Source organism: Orycteropus afer, unplaced genomic scaffold, assembly GCF_000298275.1.
Source record: "Orycteropus afer afer isolate SDZICR_OR568_19922 unplaced genomic scaffold, OryAfe1.0 scaffold00150, whole genome shotgun sequence".
Taxonomy (NCBI): Eukaryota; Metazoa; Chordata; class Mammalia; order Tubulidentata; family Orycteropodidae; genus Orycteropus; species Orycteropus afer.
In genome coordinates this window covers 7,014,688-7,038,297 of record NW_006921737.1, presented here as the reverse complement: position 1 = coordinate 7,038,297, position 23,610 = coordinate 7,014,688, and the positions used below count along the sequence as shown (strand labels likewise).

At 39.5% G+C, this 23,610-nt stretch overlaps 1 protein-coding gene across 1 annotated transcript in view; it reads left to right on the top strand.

Annotated features, from left to right (window-relative positions):
* The window catches only part of AKAP13 (A-kinase anchoring protein 13), a 313,928-nt gene that overhangs the window by 271,790 nt on the left and 18,528 nt on the right, over positions 1 to 23,610 (top strand). The window contains exons 18-26 of the mRNA XM_042781685.1: positions 7,765 to 7,832; positions 9,972 to 10,038; positions 12,060 to 12,195; positions 13,941 to 14,053; positions 14,855 to 15,007; positions 15,593 to 15,843; positions 18,635 to 18,760; positions 18,879 to 18,996; positions 19,593 to 19,841. Coding sequence (XP_042637619.1) covers positions 7,765 to 7,832; positions 9,972 to 10,038; positions 12,060 to 12,195; positions 13,941 to 14,053; positions 14,855 to 15,007; positions 15,593 to 15,843; positions 18,635 to 18,760; positions 18,879 to 18,996; positions 19,593 to 19,841 — 1,281 coding nt within the window. The remainder of the gene's footprint in view (positions 1 to 7,764; positions 7,833 to 9,971; positions 10,039 to 12,059; positions 12,196 to 13,940; positions 14,054 to 14,854; positions 15,008 to 15,592; positions 15,844 to 18,634; positions 18,761 to 18,878; positions 18,997 to 19,592; positions 19,842 to 23,610) is intronic.

Below are 23,610 nucleotides of genomic sequence, written 5' to 3'. Positions count from 1 at the left end.
AGGATATCAATCTTTATGCGTTCCATTTCCTTTGTGACAACTTCCAATTTTCCTAGATTCATACTTCGTACATTCCATGTTCCAATGATTAATGGATGTCTCCAGCTGTTTCCTCAATTTGAGTGGTGCCACATCAGCAAATGAAGGTCTCAAAAGCTTTACGTTATCCATATGGATAGCATAAAGCTGAGGCTGCTTACATACAGCCAAATACCTCATGGGATTTGGTTCCTTAGTTGGAGGTTTAGGGTTATGGTTTCATGAACCTCTCAGTTAATTGGCCTAATATGTTTAGTTCTTCTGTGCTACCTCCTAGTTCATTCCGTAGTGCCTACAGTCTTAAAAGCTTACAAGTGGCCATCCATGGCACAGTAATTGGTCTCTATTTGCCTGAAACAACAGAGGAAGCAGGAGAGTGAGGAATAGGATGAGGATATGAAATGTGTGCCTAACTGCTTCCATGAACAACTGTCCCCTTTGCCATGAGACTTGAAGAACAGAATGGTGCCCAGTTACCATTACTGAACATTTTGATCAAAGATTCCATAGAAGAATTGTGATTAAAAAGAGGAAAATGAAGAAGAGAAATTCAAATTATCATGGACTCTAGACTTTCTAGAGCCATGAGGACTGGGTGAATCCATGAAACTCTTGCCCTGAGATAATCTTTAAACCTTAAACCAAAAATATTTCCTGAAGTCTTCTTAAAACCAAACAATAGTTTAGCTTAACTAGTAAAAGCTACCTGCCTTGAACATTATGCTCCTTTAAGAGCTATCTATGTGGAGTGACAGGGAACATCAAGGTTAATTGGCATAACATAGTCCACAAAGACAGTGTTCTGTATTCTACTTTGGTGAATAGTGACTAGGGTCTTTACAGCTTGTCAGTGGCTATGTAAGATGTAACTGTTGGTCTTTCCCTATCTGGAGCAAAGAAGAGTGAAGAAAATAAATGATACATGGACATACTTAGTCCAAACGGCTAATGCACCAGTCTAACCCCAGCTGCCACAATCTTGAGACCAGAAGAACTAAATGGTGCCTGGCTACCACTGCCAACTGCTCTGAAAGGTATCCTGATAGAAAGTCCTGGACAGAGGGGGAGAAAAGTGCAGAACAAAACTCACCATCATTAAAAAAGACCAGGCTTTACTGGTCTGATGAGACTGGTGGAACCCCAGATACTAACTTTAGACATCCTTAAGGCCTAGAAACTAACAATAGGTAGGCCTATAAAATGAGCAGTGACACCAGAGAGTTACACACTCCTTAGAACAACCAACCATACAGATCAGAAGGGTAGCATTTGCCCAGGGATGAAGCTCAGAGGGCAGGACGAACAGAAACAGTAAACATAGGAAGAAAGTGAGAGTGCTGCTACATTTTGACAATTGCAGTCAGTGTCACAAATCAACATATGTATAAATTGTTGAATGGAAAAGCCAATTTGCTATGTAAACTTTCACCCAAATCACAATTTAAAACTATGTAGGAGCTCTGGTAGCATAGTGCCTAAGGCACTTGACTGCTAACCAGAAGGCTGGCAGTTCAAACCCACCAGCCACTCCTCGGAAGGAAGGTTGGACAATCCTACTTCAGTAGTGATACTGCCTCGGAAACCCAAGGAGGGGTCGCTATGAGCCGGGGCTGACTCGACGGCATATAACAACAACAACAACATGATCAAATTGACAACAGCATCTTGAAAGATTAGATAGAAATCTTAGGGGGCAAGTAAGTTTATATGGACGAGGGAGGAACAACTCAGAAAAGGAGGGTGAGAATGGATGTACGATTCAAAGAATGTAATCAGTGTCACTAAATTGTACATGTCGAAACTGTTGAATTGGCGTGCTTTCCAGTGTATGTTTTCAATAACAACAAACTAAGTAAAACTGAAAGAGAAAAGAAATTAGTATTGTGTGGCAGAGAGCTTGAAAACGTATTACATTTTTCTTTATGTCTTCTGTTGTAAGTAACTGTTTTCCAAAACAGAGTAAGTAACCTCATGACTCTAACTGATGTCAGTGGGGCTGAAGTGTCTAAAGCACCCACACACAGCACTAAAACTGTTGCTGTGAATTGAGTTCAAGACGGCTTGGTAACAAGTTGAATGTTTTTCAGGTAGGTCCTTGAGTATGTGAGCAGACTATCACTAAGATCTGTGACCATAATACAGAATCCCAGCTGGGTTGTGGGTTGGGGGATGTGTCTCAGTTAACTGAAAAAGTGAACTTACCTGAAAATTTCTTTGCTGGAAGCACATTTTAAATGTTTCTGCTTTTATGATTCATGAATTGGAGCTGTTTTTCAAATCTCTCACAGTGGCCTGAGAACTTGAATATTGCTGGTGTTTGTTTAAAAGTAATAGCACCACTCCCCTGAAAATTTTTGTTGCTTAATTTTCCATAGAGTATTGGAAATGCCTTGGAAGAAAGGCACATGAAGAACACAACTTGGTAACGAGGTTCTGCCTATAGTGTGCTAATTGATCACCTTATAGATCAGAATTAGTGGCAAGTTCTCAAGATAATCCACCACCTCCTTTATTGTCCACTGGTCCCTAACGTAGTATAGATTTGCAGTAAAACAAAGAAGAAAACACACTTTTTTTCTTGTGGAAAATAAGACAATAATATCTAATTGAAAAGTTGTTTTTCATTTATCACAAATGTGAGTTTTTGTTTTTTGGGTTTTTTTTAAAGGATAAAAGAAATTCAAAGAATGCTGAATGATACTAAAGTTCAATACATTGTTCTGTTTTTAATTTTGAAAAAATAAATATAAAGTAGTACATGGATAATACATCAAAAAAAATGAAAAAAAAAAGTAACATTTTTATCATACTGAATAAATTTAGATATAAGGCACTTGACTGCTTACCAGAAGGCTGTCTGTCAGTTCAAACCCACCAGCCACTCCTCAGAAGGAAGGTTGGGCAATCTACTTCCGTAGTGATACCGCCTCGGAAACCCAAGGAGGGGTCACTATGAGTCGGGTCCAATTCAACGGCACATAACAGCAACAACAGTTTTTAATAAACTATTTCAGTTAAAGTTGAATGTCCCCATTTCCCTGCCTAATTCCATTGTTCTTCCATCTTCCCCAAGGGCAAACATTATCATGAGTTCAGTTTATATGTAGTCCATGTTTTATCATTTTATCTCATATATAAACAGTAGTTTACTTTTCATAAATGTACCATATAGTACATCTCATTCTGCAATTTGTTTTATTTCCCTCAACATATTTTAGGGATCCAACATTTTGAAACACATGGATCTAGATCTTTGACTTTTACTCTTGAATGATACTCCATTATATGAATATATCAAACCTGTTGCACAGCTGCATCATTTGTTTTTTTCTAATTTTGCTTTTAAAAAGTGTTTCGAGGAATATCTTTATGCATGTGTGTGAATGTGTCACTAGAAGGTAGCTACTAAGACTTAAAGTGACTTTTTTGTCAACTTTGCTAGACATTGCCAAATTACTCTACATAGTTGTTGTTGTTGTTATGTGCCGTCGAGTCGGCCCCGACTCATAGCGACCCCTCCTTGGGTTTCCGAGGCAGTATCACTACGGAAGTAGGATTGCCCAACCTTCCTTCCGAGGAGTGGCTGGTGGGTTTGAACCTCCAGCCTTCTGGTTAGCAGTCAAGTGCTTTAGCCACTATGCTACCAGAGCTCCTACTCTACATAGTGGATGTTCCAAATTCTAGACCCATCAGCAAATGATTAGAGGTCCTGTATCACCATATCTTCACCAATATTTAAAACTAGTAGACTTATTTTGCCCCATCTAGTTAGATATGAAAGGAGCTCTGGTGGCATAGTGCCTAAGGCATTATTTGACTGCTAACCAGAAGGTTGGTGGTTCAAACCCACCAGCCACACTGTGGAAGGAAGACTGGGCAGTCTACTTCCATAAAGATTTACTGCCTTGGAAACCCAAAGGGGGTCTCTATGAGTCGGAATCGACTCGATGGCAATGAGTTTGGTGGTTTTGTTTTTGGATTTTGTTGTTGCTGTTAGATATGAAATGCTGTTTCTCTTGTTTTGCTTTGCGTTTTGTGGACTTCTAGGGAGGTCATGTACCTTTTTGTTTTCAGTGAACTGCTTGTTCATAGTCTTTGTACATTTTTCTGTCAGCTTGTTTGTCTTTTTATTTACAAGGAGCCTATAACATTGTCAAGATACTGTTCTTGTGTGGTGGCACTATGTTAGTTTCAGTTCAGACTCCTTGTTCTTGCTATAGGCTCATTAGTTTTCCTCATATGCTTATCACTCATGTTTTAAAAAATTGTTTTATTTAACTGGTACGGAGTGGGCAAGAGATTCTCCTAAAGGTCAATAGGCAAGCCTTTAAGAGAGGGGCAAGATGAGTGGGATTTTAAAAGGTGTATTTGAAAGACTTCAGCTGAGCAGGAAGTTGTAAACAGCAAAGAAAGAAGAGAGGCAGAGGGGAGTTGGGAAAACCATGCATGGAAAAGAGACAGTAGATCAACTAGACCCTGAAATGAGGCAGTTCCATCATCCCAGACATCTTTATGGCAAACGAGGAGAGATAGTACTGAGTAAGGATAGTGATGAGGTTTGGGGGGAAAAACACTCTGTGTCTTTCACTAGAAAATGAATAAAAACATTTGCCTTGACTACTTTTTTTTATTGCTTCTTGCTCTGGTTCCAGCAGCCAGGAGCTCACCTGCCTGCCCTCTCTCCCTTTTTCAGACATCTAGTGTTCATTGTGGACCAGCTCCTTGGAATGAGGATATATAAAAAACAAAGTTAGACTCCCTCAAGTGGCCTCCTGTCTATTCCAAGAGTCTGTCCATTACAGTACAGTGTCCTGAGGGAGGCAAGCATGGCATACCAGAAGAGCACAGAGGTGGGGAACCTGATCTTCCTTGGGTCGGGAGATACCGAGCTGAGTACTGCTGAACTTTGTCAAGTGAAAGATGATAGGGGAAAGGACACAAGTAAATAAAGGCAGCTTGTTCAGGCTCCAAGGTATGTCAGAAAATGGTACAGGCCTGAAAATTTGAGGTAGTATCAGTCAAGAATGGGTATATCAAGTTAGGTAAGGAATTTGAAGGAGCTCTAGTGACGTAGTAGTTAAAGCATTTGGCTGCTGACCTATGGTCAGCAGTTTGAACCCGCAGCCATTCCGTGGGAGAAAGATGAGACAATCTGCTTGCGTAAAGATTTATGGCCTTGAAAAGTCTGAGCAGTTCTGCTCTGTCCTAAAAAGGGTCACTTGGTGGGTCAGCTCAATGGCAGTGGGTTAAGGAATTTGAGCTTTATCCTAAAGATGATGGGCGAGATGATGGGGTTTTAGAAAGTGAGATGCACAAAGTCTTGAGTACAAATAAAGTATTTCTTCATCAAAATTTCTCCTTACTTTCAAGTAACAGAGAGTTAAACACATTCATGAGAGCATTGATTTTCAATTCTTAAGAAAAATATTTTCAAAATGTTTCTTTTTGCTGATTAGAGTGAGTCACTCCCCACTGGTCTTTTTTTACAAACTTCTCTATGTGCCCAGAAAGGGACTTTGCCGAGGAACACTAGCATTAATGTTCAGTGAGATTTAACCTCTTGTCAGTACTGGCTTCAGAACATCTTCAGAACTTACAAGGAAATGATGATGATCACTGACAGTAGAACTAACAAGCAAAACTGTCTACTGGAGAATAAAACAGTGGAAGCGGGAGTAGAGTTCTGACTGACACAAAACCTTCCAGGTTTTCTCTTCTTGATATCCTGAGTCTTTCCCAAGACAGTCTCTTCTTGTGCTATTATTTGTAAAATGAACTTGGATATCGTTTTTAATTAACAACATCAGGAAAATGACTAGACAGTGAGTTTCACAGAACTGGAAGAAGTTAGATAGGAGGGGACATTGATATGCCTAGGATAAAAGGCCCAGAGTAAAAGCCTCACCTTATCCCACACTCAGGATTTCCTCTGAGGCATCTTGTTAAAAAAAAAAGTAGTTGCTTCCTCATAGCTGTTTTTATGGTGGTAGTTTCTGCCCATACTCCTTAGTTGGAGCTATTGCTTACTGATTCTTTCCCTAATTCCTCTCTGAAGGATGGGTCTGTCCTCATGATACTTCAGATGACTAAGAAGTTGAAAACCCTTTTGCAGTACGAACTAATGGAACAGTCCTACTGGATTTATTTCAAAAAAAGTTTCCCTTTCTTTAAGGGATCTAGCAAAAAATGTCTTACAGAATCACACACAGAACAAACTTGAGAAAAAATATGGATTTTGCTTTCATCTTATATGTGAGGAAATTGAGGCCTAGAGGGAAAGAATTTGTACCAGGATCACATTAACTAATTAGCAGAACTAGGACCTACATAATATCAAAGTATATCAAATACAGTTTGACAGATATTACTCTTGTGTCCATTTAACATGTTACAAGCTAATATTTCACATACTATTAACTAAGTTGTTTCAGGAATGGAAAACCAATTTGCTCTAAACTTACTCAAATCACAGTAAGAAGTTGGGTGGGGGGAGGGAAAGTTGGGCACTTGGCTTTTGGATAAAATAGTCCTAGGGTGTACAGATAGACATTTGAATAGGTTCCATGACCCAGGAACTGCTAGAGAGACTTAATTGAAGATTCAGCAATGGATAACACATGGTCCGTACCTTCAAGGAACACTCACTGGAAGAGGAAAACTTAAGATAATCATAATACAGTGTGGTTGGTGGTATGTGGAAGGGACCTATGGACCAAATGGGCATTGGACAAGCAACTGTTTAGGAAGGGATTCTTTGGGTGCCCTTCTAGTATCTCCCCCTTTCCATCCTCACTCCACACCCCTCCAAATCCATGTTCATGACCTAAAAGAGCATCTTGCCTGTAATTAGTTGACATTGACAGGAATTGTGGTGCTTCCTAAATCAGTGTATGAAGAATTGCCTAATGAGTGGGATCTGCTGTTGATTTCCTGAGTAAACCTTTCCCACAAGAGTCTCTCAGCACTGAGTGTCCCCACGGACTGCTCTTTTATTTGTGTCTACTTCGCCTCTGACCTCTTGGAATGGTTCTGTTTCATGACTTCATAGCAGCAGATGATGACCTTTCAGAGGCACAGAGCGCTGGGCTTTTCACATCAGTGGCCCTGGTAGGCCAAGACAGTGAGAGATAAAAGAGCTGAGATAAAATCAGGTCCTTGGCAAACTGTAGTCTCAACTTTTTCCTCAGCAAGTCTGCCACCTTCTTTTGAGTCAAGGTTCCCAGAGGCACTTTGGGACAGTTCTAATGACCTTCCCCTGTGACCCTTGACTTGGGGAGGGTTATGAAAAAGCTCAGGGCAGTTAAGATCAGAAGTAGAAGGACATCAGTGGGTAGATTTTACATTCACATGCTGCACCTTTGGCACAGTCATACCGATTTTACAGCCCCTGTTAGGGAGTTTATGTTAATATGTTTGTGACTTAGACTGATTGATGACAGACACTTGTAGTTTTGGTAGCGTTTCTGCTTCCTGCCTGAGAAGTTCCAGAATTCTAGTTTTTGTTAATCAGAAATTACATCTGCTCTTGTTTCTCCTCCTCCAAAATGACATCACAGGCCCGCTTCCCAGAAGAGGGCTCCAATGCAGTCTGTTATTTCAGTTAGAGTCACATTCTTATGTGGGAGCCACTTCACTTGGAAATCCACTGCTCGAGCAGCCATGGAGGGTCGAATCTAGTATCTGTTTGCTTTGTCGAGGTGACCTTGGGTTTTGCTTTCTTTTCAGATTGCAGTGCTTTTGTCCACAAAGGTTGTAGAGAAAGTCTCGCCTCCTGTGCAAAGGTCAAAATGAAGGTAAGACATTTCTGGCTAAAGGTAGCTTAAAATAAAGGGGATTAAACCAGTAAAATCCTCATGAGTTGGGAGAATTGACAAATGAAGTAGCTTTTTAAAATATATATATATATATATATATATATATATATATATGAATTATTTTGAGACCAAAATAAATAAATACTTTTTCTCTAAAGTGTTAAATTCTCTTCAGAAATTTGAGATTCCTTAGAAAATAAAATGCTTTTAGGACTTCTACATGTTAAACATATTTTTTGTTATTTTGATATTTGTGTGTCACTGTTTTAAGTGGCTTTCTTCTTTACCATGTCTGCATACCTTCTCTATTTACATACTTGACTTCCTCATTGGGGACCATGAGGATAGCAGGTGAAAATCAAGGGCTTTTATGTTTGAAGGTCAGGAAGTGTTATGGTGAGACCCAGACTAGAGCCATGTTCATGTACGTGACTCTGAACATGTAATACCAGAACAGGAAGGGCCAGTTGTATGATGCAGCTTGTTCTGACTACACATTATGTGATAATGTGCACTGCTTATCAAGTGACCCTTGCATATGGCCCTTAAAAAATGGGTATGGGTTTGAAGGGCATACCTTTTAAGTAGCCTGTGTGGTTTTTCAGTGTTTCAGTCACATATAAGTGTCTTTTTGTTCTTTGTCAGGAGAGTACTTTCTGGGTAGGTACATCTACACATGCTCAGGAAATTGTATGCTGCTTCGTTGATGACCGTGCACATCTATCTAGTGGCCTCCAGCTAGAGCATGCTGTCCAACGCTCCTGGAGGGTTTGTTTAAAGAAGCTAGCAGATTCTGTAGGTTTAGGGTGGGGCCTAGGAATTTGCATTTCTTACATGATGCTGATACTGATATAGGGTAAAGTTGACAGACTTACAAGTCCTGGGTCTTTCTCAACCCAAAGACAGGTATGTTGTGTGGCTCATACAATATCTAATTGGAATTATTGCAGTCATTTAAAAAATCATATCTCCTATCAATTTGAATTCTAATTTCTCTTTTTAAAAAATTTAAAAGTCTCACTGGTCTTTCCCCTTACCCTAATTCTCCTTTATTTCTGTAGTACTTATCACCTTCTCTTTATTGTTTTTGGTCTGTACCTTCCTCCTATTAGAATGTAAGCACCAAACTTACCAAGCACTCTGAAAGCAGGAATCATTGATCCATTAAGGTATCCTAAGCACCTAGAATGGTGTCTGGATTATAGGTCCTTCGGTATTGGAAGATGGATAGCAAGTAATCAACTAGAGCTGAGTGGCTGCCGCCTCCTTTACACAGGATGTATAAGTTCCAGATCACCACTTTCTTTGCCTGACTTGTTTCTGTCATTTATGTTAGTTGCCTGACCCCATAGATATTTGAATTTGAGGTTTCTGATACCATGATTTATTGCCATCGTGAATATACTAGGTTCTATAAAAGGATAATGATACCACTGCAGTTCCTCCCATGTAAGAGCCAACAACCTAAAAGAGAGACTTCATTTTAAACTGGAAGTCACTCATTTTCACTGATAATTTCCCTCCAATTAATTGCCTAAGTCTATAATTTTTCAGAGTATTTTTGTTACATGATAGAACAGAAGAGTCTTAACTAAAATCAGCATTCTCTGTAAAGATTTGAGACCTTAAAATGTAAGTCATTGGAGAAATAACAATGAAAAAGTCACAGATGCAGCTCTTAAGGAACATCAGTCTAGTCTAGTGGACAAGCAGACTATTACCATAAATGAGATCAAAGCTGTGTGGGGGCATGCACAGGATTCTGAAGGGGTGCCAGTCACTGGCTTGGGTGAAGAGAAGAAAGGAGTTAATGGATGGCTTCACCTAGGAGGGAACACTTAGTCTTGAAACAGAAGAATACCATGCCTCTGAAGGTAAGAAGAGCATTTGAGGTAAAAGAACCGGCATCTGCAGACTCCGAGCTTGAGCCAGCACTGTTGGAGTTGTCTATAACTGGGCCATACAATGCTGAGGATCAATAGAAAGGAACAGAGCAGAGGAGAAAAATAGCCCAAAATTTGCTGGACCAACTCTCTTCCTATTCTAGACTTCTTGAAACCAACAACACATAATTGTAAATGCAGTCTTCATGTTCCATTTTGCTTCTTTTTCCTTCAGCAGCCGAAAGGGAGCCTTCAGGCACATGACACATCATCTCTACCCACGGTCATTATGAGAAACAAGTGTAAGTAATACATCTTGCCTCTCGTAATTCACTTTTTGACTTTCTGGTTCTGGCTTTTAAAATACTTAGGTTGTAGTAAATAATCCTACTCAAGATTTGAATACCTATTTTGCAGTCATTTAGAGAAGGTTGCTGTTTTGTCCTGCAGATTCATTGACCAACAGCTACCACCAGACCTTTTTCTTTGATGGTTTTTGGAATGATGGCTTCGTTTGACTGATTGCTTACATAATTCTCTTCTTAATTCCTCCTCTATTTGTGTCGTCTTTTTGCTTAATACTTCATGATTATTTCTGACTTCATGCACATGGTGAGAACCATGCCCTCTTTTTTCCTTCCCACTGATCCAAATCTTCACCATTCTTCAAGAACTCATGTTTCTTCTTCCCTCAGATCTTATTTGCTCACTGACCTCCCTTCTGAAATACCTATGAATGCACTCCAGGCTCTTTCAACACTTAAACGTATTTCCTTTAGTACATTTAAGTACTTACTCTCTGTTGGGCTAGAACCACATTTCACCCTCCTTGTGTGCTTCCTGAAGCAAGGGTTTGATCATGTTGTAGTGGATCAGGTTTCTGATTTTTTATTATATCATGTTCTTCTAAGTAGGATTTGAATTGGGAATTCATAATTTCATTAATTTTTTATTAAGTCAAAATATTTTGAAATACTTTAAAGTCCTGAAATATCTTAACGTCCTAACAGTCACCCCAAACTAACTTCTGTCAGCTCCTAACACTCTGGGGGATAGACAGGTAACATAACTAGTATCTGGGGCAGGAACTCTGTTACCAAGGAAGAGTGATGGATTTCTCAAATGCGATTGATCTCTTCAGTTTCTTCTCTGGTCATGATAAGGAGAAATATGCAGTATGAGCAGGAATTAGCTATGTGACATTAAGTGTTGCATTTTCCTTATCTGTAAATTCAAGGAGTTGGTCAAAATTTGTCTTCTCATGCAGTAGGATCACTTGGGGTATCTATAAAATATGTAGAATCAGACCCCAACACAAAGGACTAGGAGAACTGGGATCTGCATATCAACAAGCACTTCCAGTGTTTCTAGATGTTTCTGTTGCAGGGATCCCAAGGAACCTGGCCTCACTTACCCCAGTTCCTTGAATCTTATTTTATTTTTAATTATTGTTGTTGTTATGTGCCGTGGAGTCGGACCTGACTCATAGCAAACCCTCCTTGGGTTTCCAAGGCAGTATCACTATGGAAGTAGATTGCCCAACCTTCCTTCCGAGGAGTGGCTGGTGGGTTTGAACTGCCAGCCTTCTGGTTAGCAGTCAAGTGCCTTAGGCACTATGCTGCCAGAGGCTCCCTACTTTTTTTTTTTTAGTTTGATTTTTTTTAATTGTTAAATATGTAACAAAACATTTGCCATTTAATTTCTAAAATATACAGTACTTTCTGATACTTTGTCTCCATTGCCTAGTTTCCATCCACCTCACTCTTCTTAGTTTCTTATATATCTTGCCAGAATGTCTTTATACAACTAAAGAAAATGCTAATTTTCCAAATGCTTTTTTTCCATGAAAGATAGCCTCTTATACACTTTGTTCTACACACTGATTTATTTCCCCCTTAATATATCTTAGAGATCTTGTGTAAGTACATGGAGTGTTTCCTCTTTTTTTTCCCCCCAATCACCTGCCTAGTATTTATGTTGTACCATTACTTATTAACCAATTCCCTTTTGATATTCCTTTGTGTCATTTCAAGTCTTTAGCTTTTACAATGTTTCAATAAGTGATTTTGGACATATATCATTTCACACATACACAACTATATCTTGTAGCATAAGCATATCCTAAAAATGGAATTGCTGGATCTGAGGATATACACATTGACAATTTCAATAGGTAATACCAAATCTTCCTCCATAGAGTTTTTATATAAATTTACGTTCCCAGAGAAAAAATCTATTTTAAAGCATTTTGCTGCTGATAGGTATTTGTTAGGTGAGTCAGTACTAGGTGATGGTTCAGTTAGTGTCCTCTCTTCCTTTGCAGCTTCACAGCCTAAGGAACGCCCTCGGTCAGCAGTCCTCTTGGCTGATGAAACCACTGTTGCCCCAATATTTGCCAACAGACGGTCCCAGCAGAATGTCTTGCTTTCCAAAAGTGTCTCCATACAGAACATTGCTGGGTAAGTAGTAATTTAAAGATAACAGAGTTGGACAGCTAGGTAACAAGAGCATAATAATCATGTCATTTGACAAAAAAAAAAAAAAAAAAAAAACCCTTCCTTTAGAAATTAAAGGGCTGAAATACTGGCTTGGTACATAACCAGGGCATATAGAATGGTGATTTGTTTGGGGGCACTGTTGGGACTGCCATTTTGTATTGGTGAACTCTTTTCAACACCATTATTAGGCTGGGTTAGCCCAAGTAAGCTATTATAGATGTTCATTCCCACATTTGAAGAACCTGAATTCTACAAAGGTGATTTGTAGATTAAAATAAGATGTGAGAGTAGGGAAAAGGATGATTTAATGATGAAGTTTCAGTTGCAACCACTAATAGTTTAAAATGTCAGACTTTTATTTATTCAGAGAAACCTGGTATTTTGTTTCTTTTTTTTAATCTCTTTTTCATCCTTGCCACCTGCCTCTTAAGTCATGAGAGTGAGTAAGGGAACAGTTACTGCTGTCAGGTTCCCAGGTGCTCATTTGCACTGAGTAATTTTGTGATCCCCTGCACATAGTTAAGGAGCCCTTGGAGTAGTGTGATTAAAGCAGCTAGTCTGCTGCCATAAAGATTTACAGCCTTGGCAACCCTGCGGGGCAGTTCTACTCTGTTCTGTATGGTCTCTATGAGTTGGAATTGACTTGACAGTGATGGGTACAGTATTGTTGTACACCACCTGCAGCCCAAGGCTGATTATGATGTTGGCTGCTTTGGGTAAGACATCTGCTTTCCCATCAAATAAATAAGTTGTCTCAAATATAGGACCCCGAAACATGTCTTGCATCTTTCTTAACCTAGGTTGGAGGAAAATTCTTAACTAAAAGGTATAAAATTTCCTTTTGCCTTCGTTTCCTAACCCATGTGCTGGGTAATGTTTCCACCTTAAAAAAAAAAAAAAAATCAAGTATTTGTGTTTTGTCTTTGTATTTTTTATTATCTCAAAGGCCTTTTTTAAAGTTGTAATGTTATCAAAAGGCACTCTGGTGGTACTGTGGTTAAAGCATTGGGCTGCTAACCAAAAGGTTGACAGTTCAAACCAGTTCACCAGCTGCTCTATGGGAGAAAGATGGGGCACTCTGCTTCCCCAAAGATTACTACCCTATCCTATCAGATCACCATGACTCAGAACCAACTCAGTGGCAGTGGGTTTGTGGTTAATGTTATTGAAGTTTATATTATGCCTGTAAAAATTAGTCTTTAAATAAATTTTAAATTTTTAAATGACTCTTACTTGCTTTTGTGTTATACAACAAAAATGGATGCCTTCCATGCTAGTTAATAAGTTATGCTTGAGAAAGTTCAAGGCTTGTGGTTTATTATAAGTGCTTGGTCTACGGTTATTTAGGGAACAGGAAAAGAACATATATACTGGTTAGGCGGTAAGTTTCAAATACAGAGATGTCTTATATAAGATATACATAGTTTGAGGAAAAAGAGTTCTCCTTTCTGCCTACCATTTAAAAAAAAATTCTGAGGCTCAGAAAGTTCAAAAAGTTTGAAGTTGTGATGATGGCTAATACTTCCAGCTTTTGTAAATAGTGTTGCATGTTGCTACATACCTGATATGAATATATTTTGTCTTCCTTCATTGGAGTTCTTAACAGCCAACTGCTATTTTAGATTTTGTCAAGTACTCATCTAAGAAAGCAAACCTCAGCTCATCAGAATGTATTTGTGACACCATGTGCTTCTTTTTGTCTCCAGAGTTGGCAATGATGAGAGCATGTCAAACACCTGGAAATTCTTGTCGCATTCAACAGACTCACTAAATAAAATCAGCAAGGTCAACGAGTCAACAGAGTCACTGACTGATGAGGGTAAGAGAAGGGTATGGCCAGTATCTTAAGCATCTCTAGACTGTATGTGCCACCACCTACAATTCAAGTATTAATGGAATAATAGTGCCTGTCTAAGGAGCTCTGGTAGCATAGTGGCTAAGTCACTTGCCTGCTAACCAGACGGCTGGCGGTTCAAACCCACCAGCCACTCCTCGGAAGGAAGGTTGGGCAATCCTACTTCCGTAGTGATACTGCCTCGAAAACCCAAGGAGGGGTCGCTATGAGTCAGGGACGACTCGACGGCACATAACAACAACAACAACAGAGAATCTTATCAAGATTTTCTGAATTGTCTGTAAAGCATCGAAGGGTTTCTCACAAACTGCTAATCAGATGTACCAGTTGTTAAGTAGCTGTCCATTGAAGGATGTCACTGATTTAATATGGGTGCATTCTGTAGTGCAAATGCTTTTCTTCCCTGAGATTTTTGTACACATTCAGTTCTAGCTCTTTAGGCATAATTGCAAGCCTGCTCTCCTAAACATGTAATGTTACCAGGTCCCTTGTAATTCCAACTTCATATAGTAATCACATCTTAATGAGCTTTGATTGATATGATGTGTATCACTCCTAACTAGAGTCTTGAATATAGAGTCTGTCACTCCCAAACAGGAGACTGTTTCTTTTCGAGTGTCAGGGTCTGTGCTCTGTGAATATCCCCTAGATTGATGCAGAGTGTTTATGTCTTATGAAATCAGTTCTCACCCTGAGGAGAGTCTGGCATAGGGTTTTTAGGAGTCATTGACCCAAGGTTCTGATCTTGCTTTTTTGCATTTTGAGGAGTAGGTACAGACATGAATGAAGGACAGCTACTGGGAGACTTTGAGATTGAGTCCAAACAGCTAGAAGCAGAGTCCTGGAGTCGAATAGTGGACAGCAAGTTCCTGAAACAGCAAAAGAAAGATGTGATCAAACGGCAAGAAGTGATTTATGGTGAGGCTCTGCTAACATTTAATTTTCATTTTCCAGCATTTTTATTTGTGATTTATTGGGCTATGAAAAGTCAGTTTTCAAATATCATCTTAAAGATTTTCTTTGAAAACTTTGAGGTACAGGAGCATGGCCTTATTTGTATCTTTTTCTCCTTTTCATCTCACTCTATTTCCTTTAATTTTTTTGAATGTTTTAGTTATATGTAAATTATTTATGTAACAGTCCTAGAAAGAGATCGCTTGTGAAAGTACAGTTTAGTTCCTCGGCTACACTAGAAACTGGACTAAACAAGTAATTCGTAGGAGTACAATAAAATGTGAGAGATGCCAAATCCAGTGAAGTCCAGTTTGGAAACCACCACTGATAGACGTTTGATGGAATGCAATATGCCTATCATCAGAAAATAGTGTTAGGTCAAGTAAAAAAGAAGAAGAATAAGATGAGAACACCTTAAGGTAAAAGACAACCATTGACCCATTTTTAAAGTTTGAATTTCAATTAAGCTTAAAACTGCAGCAGATCTTCTTGAAGGAGAATACTTGTAAAAGAATGTTCCTGACCCTGTGCTCTGTCCACCCCCTTTAGAGTTGATGCAAACAGAGTTACATCATATTCGCACGCTCAAGATCATGAGTGACGTGTACAGCCGGGGGATGATGGCAGATCTGCTCTTTGAGCAGCAGATGGTGGAAAAGCTGTTCCCTTGTTTGGATGAGCTGATCAGTATCCACAGCCAGTTCTTCCAGAAAATCCTGGAGCGGAAGAAGGAGTCTCTTGTGGATAAAAGTGAAAAGAACTTCCTCATCAGGAGAATGGGTGATGTGCTTGTAAACCAGGTGAGCAGTAGAAAGGGTTTCAGGTTCTGCTTAGATGCAGTGAGAGGAAAGAGAAGCCTTAGGGTTTGGTAGCCATGCATGCATTCCCATACTGGTGCTTTCAGTTATTATTTGTGTGAGCTTTGTCAAGTGATTTAATCTCTCAGAGCCTTGCTTTCCTTTTCTGTAAAACAAAGACAGTAAGTTTTCTTACCTACGCTACTGTAGAAAGGTCAAAGGTGTATATGTAGTAGAGTACCTAGTATAGATGGTAGATATCCAATGCAAGTTACTTTTTATTCCTCAAAGTGTATACCATCCTCAGAAGCAGTGTAGTTTAAGGTAAGAGAATATGAGAAATCAGAAAATGTTGGAGGTCTCAACTTCTCCCTCTGCCTCCAATTAAAAAAAACGTCATTTGTCTAAAACCACCTGGTGCATTGGAAGATGAATAAGAGTCTAACTGTAAAATACTTCATAAAATATGTATTGTTGCTGATATTTTCATCAAGATGTGGTTTAATTTTTATCCCACCCCCTCAAAAAGTTTGGCTACAAGTTATTTTGATACTTCAGATGTATTTCGTACAGTTTTTAATGTTTCTTTTTAGAACATTCTTCTTGAAGAAAACCATTGCTAGTATATAGCCTTAACAGATAGCCTTACATGTACTCTAGATCTTTTTCTCCAGCAAATCTCTGCTTCTATACTTAAGTACTGGAACATTTATCTAAAAATTGGAACTTTTGTCCTTTACTTGTACTCTTAAGCCCATACACTCACCTCATTCATTAATGCATTCATCATTCATTCTTCAAATGTTTACTGAGCATCTGCTAATGTCTGGGAAAGACTGAAAAGGTGTATCTGTCATGGCTGTCTGCCTCATGAAACTCACATTCTACAAGTAAAAATAGATGTGTTATCAAATAAACACAAATGCAGCATGGTGAATGCTTCTGACAAAAGTATCTGCAAGGACACTCAGGACCCAAAAGGTGGAGAGGTCAACCCTATTAAGGGGAATCTTTCCTTACCAAAGGAGCTCTGGTGGCACAATGGATAAGACATTTGGCTGTTAACCAGGTCAGTAGTTCAAATCCATCAGCTGTTCCAAAGAAGAAAAGTGAAGCAATCTATTTCCATAAAGATTTAGAGCCTTAGAAACCCAGTAGGGGTCACTGTGAGTTGGAATCAACTCAACGGCAGTGGGTTTTTTGTTTTCTTTCCCATATATATCCCCTCTCCCAAACATTCCTCACTTCTCTTTCTCTGACTTCATACCTGTACAAGTATCTTATTCTTCTTTGACTTGTATTATCATTTGTAGCTTCTTTTATCTGTGCACATCCTCTTACAACATCTTTGATAGTAGGATTGAAATCTTAGCCCCATTTGTTAGTTCTGTATGCCAGTGCTAGGGTCAACCCTACAAAGCACTTGGTTTATGATGTCAACAGATCACTTAAAATCTCCTTGCCTTAGCTTCTCCATTGGTAAATGAGAAAAGGAAAAGCTACCCTGAACCTTTGTTGAAGTTTTTTGGTAGGGTCAGTTGGGTTGCTGCTAAAGATTTTTAGTACAATAGAAATCGATCCTTAGTGTGCATCATATGGACCACAAACAGAAACTCATGGACTTACCCTAAAGTGAACATTTCTTCAGACAATCCACTGAGAATTATACACATTTGAGAGTGATTTAAAGGCCATATGGAATTATTGTTAGGCAAATCCCTAGGTAAGAGGGCTGATTCTGGTATCTTTCTAAATTATCAAAGTCAAAGTTTTCAAATTGAATGTCTTGTCAAAAATTTCTAGTGTGTCTTCATGTTTTATTGCCTTTTATCTTTTGTTGTTGTTGTTGTTATGTGCCGTCCTTTTATCTTTACCATGAATAAAAGTTAGAACATGTTTTGTTTTTCTTGTGTACAGTACATAGATATTTCTGTAAGTTTATACACACATATAAATGTGTGTGTATGGGTGTTCTGAAATTGATTATGGTGATATTTGCACAACTCTATGAACATATTATTATCCACCAAATTGTATCCTTTAAATGAGTGAATTGTGTGGCATGTGAATTACATCTCAGTATGTTGTTGTTGTTGTTATGTGCCGTCGAGTCGGCCCCGACTCATATATAGGTTTATATATATTACAGGACACTTTCATCACCCCAAAAAGAAACTATGTACTGCTTAGCCTCAGTTTCCCATCACTCCACTCCTCTACCCCCCAGCTGTGGGCAAACACTAATCTACTTTTCATCTCTGTAGATTTGCCTCTTCTGGAATCATATGATATGTGGTCTTCAGTGACTGACTTCTTTCACTTAGTTTGTTTTCAAGGTTCATCCATGTTGTAATATATATCCATACTTCATTCTTTTTTATTGCTAAATATTGTTCCCTTATATAGATAATACCGCATTCTGTTTATCTTTTATCAGTTGATAGACATTTGGGTTATTTTCATTTTGGGGCTATTATGAATAATGTTGCTGTGAACATTTGTGTATAAATTTTTGTGTGGACATATCTTTTCATTTCTCTTGGGTATATACCTGGGTTATATGGTAAGTCTATGTTGAACCTTTTAAGGAACTTCTAGAATCTTTTCCAAAGTGGCTATACCAGTTTTTATTCCCATTAGCAGTGTATGAGGCTGCAAAATTTTAATAATCTTTTGGAAGGATCTATGAGGAACCGCTATTGGATTTTACAAATAGACTGGATACATTTTGTAAAATAGTAATAGATTTTAGCAGCCTGAGTTTTGGCATGACTTTGGTTCTTCTTTTCTGCAGTTTTCGGGTGAGAATGCAGAACGCCTAAAGAAGACATACGGCAAGTTTTGTGGGCAGCACAACCAGTCTGTAAACTACTTCAAAGACCTTTATACCAAGGATAAGCGTTTCCAGGCCTTTGTAAAGGTATTTATATGAAATGTGAAAATCCCCGTAATGTGTTATGGGCAGTGTTGTCGCTGTGAGTTTTAGCTAGAGCCTTGCTCCTCGTGTAGTTACTGACTGGTTTTTTACCCCCCTATAGAAGAAGATGAGCAGCTCAGTAGTAAGAAGGCTTGGAATCCCAGAGTGCATATTGCTTGTGACCCAGCGCATCACTAAGTACCCAGTTTTATTCCAAAGAATATTGCAGTGTACCAAAGGTGAGTCTTCTTTTCACTCAGTCTTACATCCACTGGGCTGTTTCCTGTGCGTCCTGCAGCATGTGAGTGAGACCCCTTTAGAGGATCATTTTCATACTCCAGTAAGTCTAAAAAGGATCTGTATTTCATCTTAAAAATGAGTGTTCTTAAGTGAAAATTGGAAATGTTATATCACCAGGCATAGCATAAATGATAGCAGGAAGGGAAGGGACCAGTTATTGATTTTGTCAAGAGTTCAATGACTTGAACAACTTATTTCTCCCTTACCTGCTAAACTGAAAGATAATTCCCACCAGTTTTGCTAATAAACGTAAAAGTGTATCGTTCCTCCCTGTACTACTCTCCATTCCTGAGAATGTTTAGTTCCTTCTATTTTAGACCATAGCATATAATTGCATGTTGTCTGTATCATTGAAAACTTCTTTCTTTAGAATTGAAGTTATGACAGAGTGAGATGAGCATGTGATCTTTGATATGTTAGCTTCATTCTAAGAGGTTAACCACAGAGGGAAACTGGTGAAGATGTAGAGTGAGAAAGCAGGATTTCCCCTCTGGAAAAGGATTCATTAAAAACAGAATTACTCTTTCCTTCTAAGATAATGAAGTGGAACAGGAAAATTTAGCTCAGTCCTTGAGCTTGGTGAAGGATGTGATTGGAGCTGTAGACAGGAAAGTGGCAAGTTATGAAAAGAAAGTGCGTCTCAATGGAATTTATATGAAGACAGACAGCAAGTCGATAATGAGGATGAAGAGTGGTCAGATGTTTGCCAAGGAGGATTTAAAAAGGAAGAAGCTTGTGCGGGATGGAAGTGTATTTCTGAAGAACACAGCAGGAAGGTTGAAAGGTAAGGCTCACTTTGTCTGAAGCTAAGTGTGTGCTTGAGGAGGGCAGACAAAATCCAAGTGTTTTTGTTAGAAATTCACCAGCAGATTTTTCCTAGAGAGCCTATTCCCGAAAATCACATAGGAGCTGCAGTCACTTGTTATTATTGATATTATACCTTTTTGGTAAGGTAGCTTACAAAATCACAGAGAATAAGTAAAATAACAAGGAAATGGTATAGTCAGGGGAAAGGAGAAATAAGATGTTTTTGAAAAGCAAAGGATGGAATTGATAGGAAAATGCAGACTGTTAAAGCTTATTCATTCCCCTATGAGACATGGGCAACAAATTTGGGTTTGGGTCTCTGTTGGAACAGCTTTAAGGCGGGAAACAATCAGTTACACAAATGAGAGTCTCTGAGATTGAAAGGAATCCCTGGGTAGTTAACATGCTTGGCTGCTAACAAAAAGGTAGTGCTGCAGAAGAAGGGCCTGGTGATCAACTTCTGAGTAATTAGCCATTCAAAAGCCTGTAGAACACAGCTCTACTGTGACACACATTGGGGTTATTATGAGTTGGAGTCAACTCCATGGCAGCTGGCTTTATGAAATTAAAAATAAATGATTTGTTCAGAAGAGACCTTACAGTACTGTCTCCTGGGGATCCTCATGAAGAATGCTCAACAACATTCAGGACAATGTTGTTGTTGTTGTTGTTGTTGTTGTTGTTGTTATGTGCCATCGAGTTGGCCCCGACTCATAGCGACCCCTCCTTGGGTTGCCAAGGCAGTATCTCTATAGAAGTAGATTGCCCAACCTTCCTTCCGAGGAGTGGCTGGTGGGTTTGAACCACCAGCCTTCTGGTTAGCAGTGAAGTGCCTTGTTAGGTAAATTTAACTCCCATCAACTTAGATTTATTATTAAATTTTATGATACTTTTTGATCTCACTCTAAAACGAAAGAGATGATAAAAGAAATTCATTTTAAGTGGTGCAGAGCTAGGGAAGTGATTGCTCCTCAAGAATAGTGTGTTTGCAGGAGTGTATAGTCAAGGTTAGCCCTTTATTATGCACCTCTCCCTATCCCTCAACCAAGGGCATTGTTCCTCTGTATACCCCTCCCCTCTCCGATGCCAGGCCTCACTCACAGCTCCGCTGGTGATGGGAGAACTCTGCCAGAGTATTCCAAATGCCAGTGGGCTGATTGGTGAGTGCTAACTCAAACAGGCCTTCCTAGTGAAACTGTAATTACCTCCCACTTGCAAAACCAAACCTGCTACCACTGAGTCACTTCCAACTCGTAGTAACCCTGTAGAATAGAGTAGAACTATCCTGTAAGATTCCTAAGGCTGTAAATCTTTACAGAAACAGACTGACAGTCTGTCTCCTGTGAAGTGGCTGGTGGATTTGAACCTCTGGCCTTTAGATTAGCAGTCAAGTGCTTTAACCAGTGTGCCAAAACAGCTCCTTTATTCGAAGAATGTTGTTGTTATTGTTGTGTGCCGTCGAGTTGGCCCCGACTCATAGCGACCCCTCCTTGGGTTTCCGAGGCAGTATCACTACGGAAGTAGATTGCCCAATCTTCCTTCCGAGGAGTGGCTGGTGGGTTTGAACCGCCAGCCTTCTAGTTAGCAGTCAAGTGCCTTAGGCACTATGCTACCAGAGCTCCTAGAATTTCAAAGAATAGTAGTTTCCAAAAGTGTTTATTTATGTATAATCCGTTAACACATGATCTTATGTCTTTGCTCATGCTTATTAAGTATTTCCCATTAGTTATGTTTCCTATGGAATTTTAGTTTAAGAAAAATAGTCATATATGAATGACATTATAAGTAAGCTATAATAAACCTTATGACTACAAGTGTCCAAAAAAAAGAGAGATTCGTTTTCCATTTAGTTTTTATTTTTCAAATGGTCAGCTTTATCAGGTTAAGGAAGTTACGAGGTTTTAATTCATCTGCATTATAGATTCTTTTTAAAATAATTGGATTCATCAAATCTATACTCTGTGGGCCTGTATGGGAGGTCTGACTTCCCAGACAGTCTTGAGGACACCCACCCTTGCTCCCTGCCTGGATGAAGTACATGTGTAAAGCAGCCTGGGTGAGTGCCATCAGCCCCAGCAACATAACTCAGTTGTGTGAGATGTGTACTTCTCTCATCTCTGAGCTGCATGTAATGATTTAGGTAACTGCTATCAGGGAATACGCAAGAGTCCTTGCCTCATACTTAGAGCAAATAGTAAAGAAGTCCCAAACAATCAGTCCTTTGGTGGTTTCAAAGATAATTGAAGCAGGACACAACCTTGGAAGTTTGGATCAGAATAAAGAGACTTACAAGGGGTACTATGATTCTGAATTGACTCTGTGGCACATGACAAGAAGAAGAAGGAGGTAATCATGTACAGTGTGATGAGGTCTGGAATAAAGATGTGCAATAGGTGTCAGGAGTAGCCAGCTACCTGGGAATTTTCTAAAGACTTCAAAAGGTGGTGACCTTTGAGTTGTCTTCAAGGATGAAGACAAGGATACCAGACAGAATGGGAGAATGCATTGCATTCCTGGAGGTAAGGAGGATAAGTGCAGAAGCTCAGGTTTGAGAGAGTCTGGCACATGCAAGGCAGGGTAGATAGTGGCAGTCTCAGACAGACAGCAGATTGATGGGAGTAATGAGGAAAATAAGCATGAAGAAACAGTATGGGCTAGATTGTACTAGGGTACATACTCCAAACTAAGAAGTTCATGTTGATACTGTTGATGATGGTGTTCATTGCTGTCATGTTGATTCTGACTCATGGCAGCCTCATGGGTTGCAGAGTAGCAGTGTTCCATAGCCTTGTCAAGGCTGTGGCCTTCAGAAAGCTGATCTCCAGGCATTTCTTTTGAGGTGCCTCTGGATGGGTTCAAACCTTACTGTTATGGGACAGTGCAAAGAATGGGTTCACAGTGGACTTTTTTAAGCAGGAAAGGAATAACTTAGATTGTTTTTTTAGTACCAAGGACTGGTAGCATTTTAGAGAACGAATGGGAGTGAGGAGAAACTGGTGACAAACAAACCCAGAGACTGAGCTGATCTGGTCTGAATTGCAGCACGTACCTACTAGTTGCCATCGAGTCAACTCCAACTTATGGTGACCCTATGTGTCAGAGTAGAACTGCTCCATAGGGTTATAAGCAACTGATTTTTCAAAACTAACATCTCTAAGCCTTTCTTCTGAGGCACTTCTGGGTAGACTCAAGCCTCCAATCTTTCCTTTAGCAGCCAAGCTAATTAACTATTGCATCACCCAGGGATTTCTGGGTTGCAGAAGTGGCCTTAAAAAGGAAGGGTAGGATAATTTCAGAGAAAAGAAAAATCTCTTCTTACCAACAACCAGCTGTATACCTCACAGCTGCATGATGGTCTTGGATGAAATGATTCCTGAGGCTCCTTCCAGCTCTGTTCTGTGATGTTCTGAGAACCCTAGTTCAAGACTCTTTCCACAGTGCCATTTTGAGTCTGCTTTGAGGTAGGCTGACAGTTCCAGAAATACCTGCTTTCTCTTGTAAGAACCCAAATTTCCTAGAGCTGCTGCTGCCTGGAGTCAGCACTTTATTCTTCACTTTACACCAAACCAAAAATCAGACTCACTGCCATCAAGTCAAATCCAACTCATAGCGACCCCTCCTTAGGTTTCCAAGGTGGTATCACTACGGAAGTAGATTGCCCAACCTTCCTTCCGAGGAGTGGCTGGTGGGTTTGAACCGCCAGCCTTCTGGTTAGCAGTCTAGTGCCTTAGGCACTAGGCCACCAG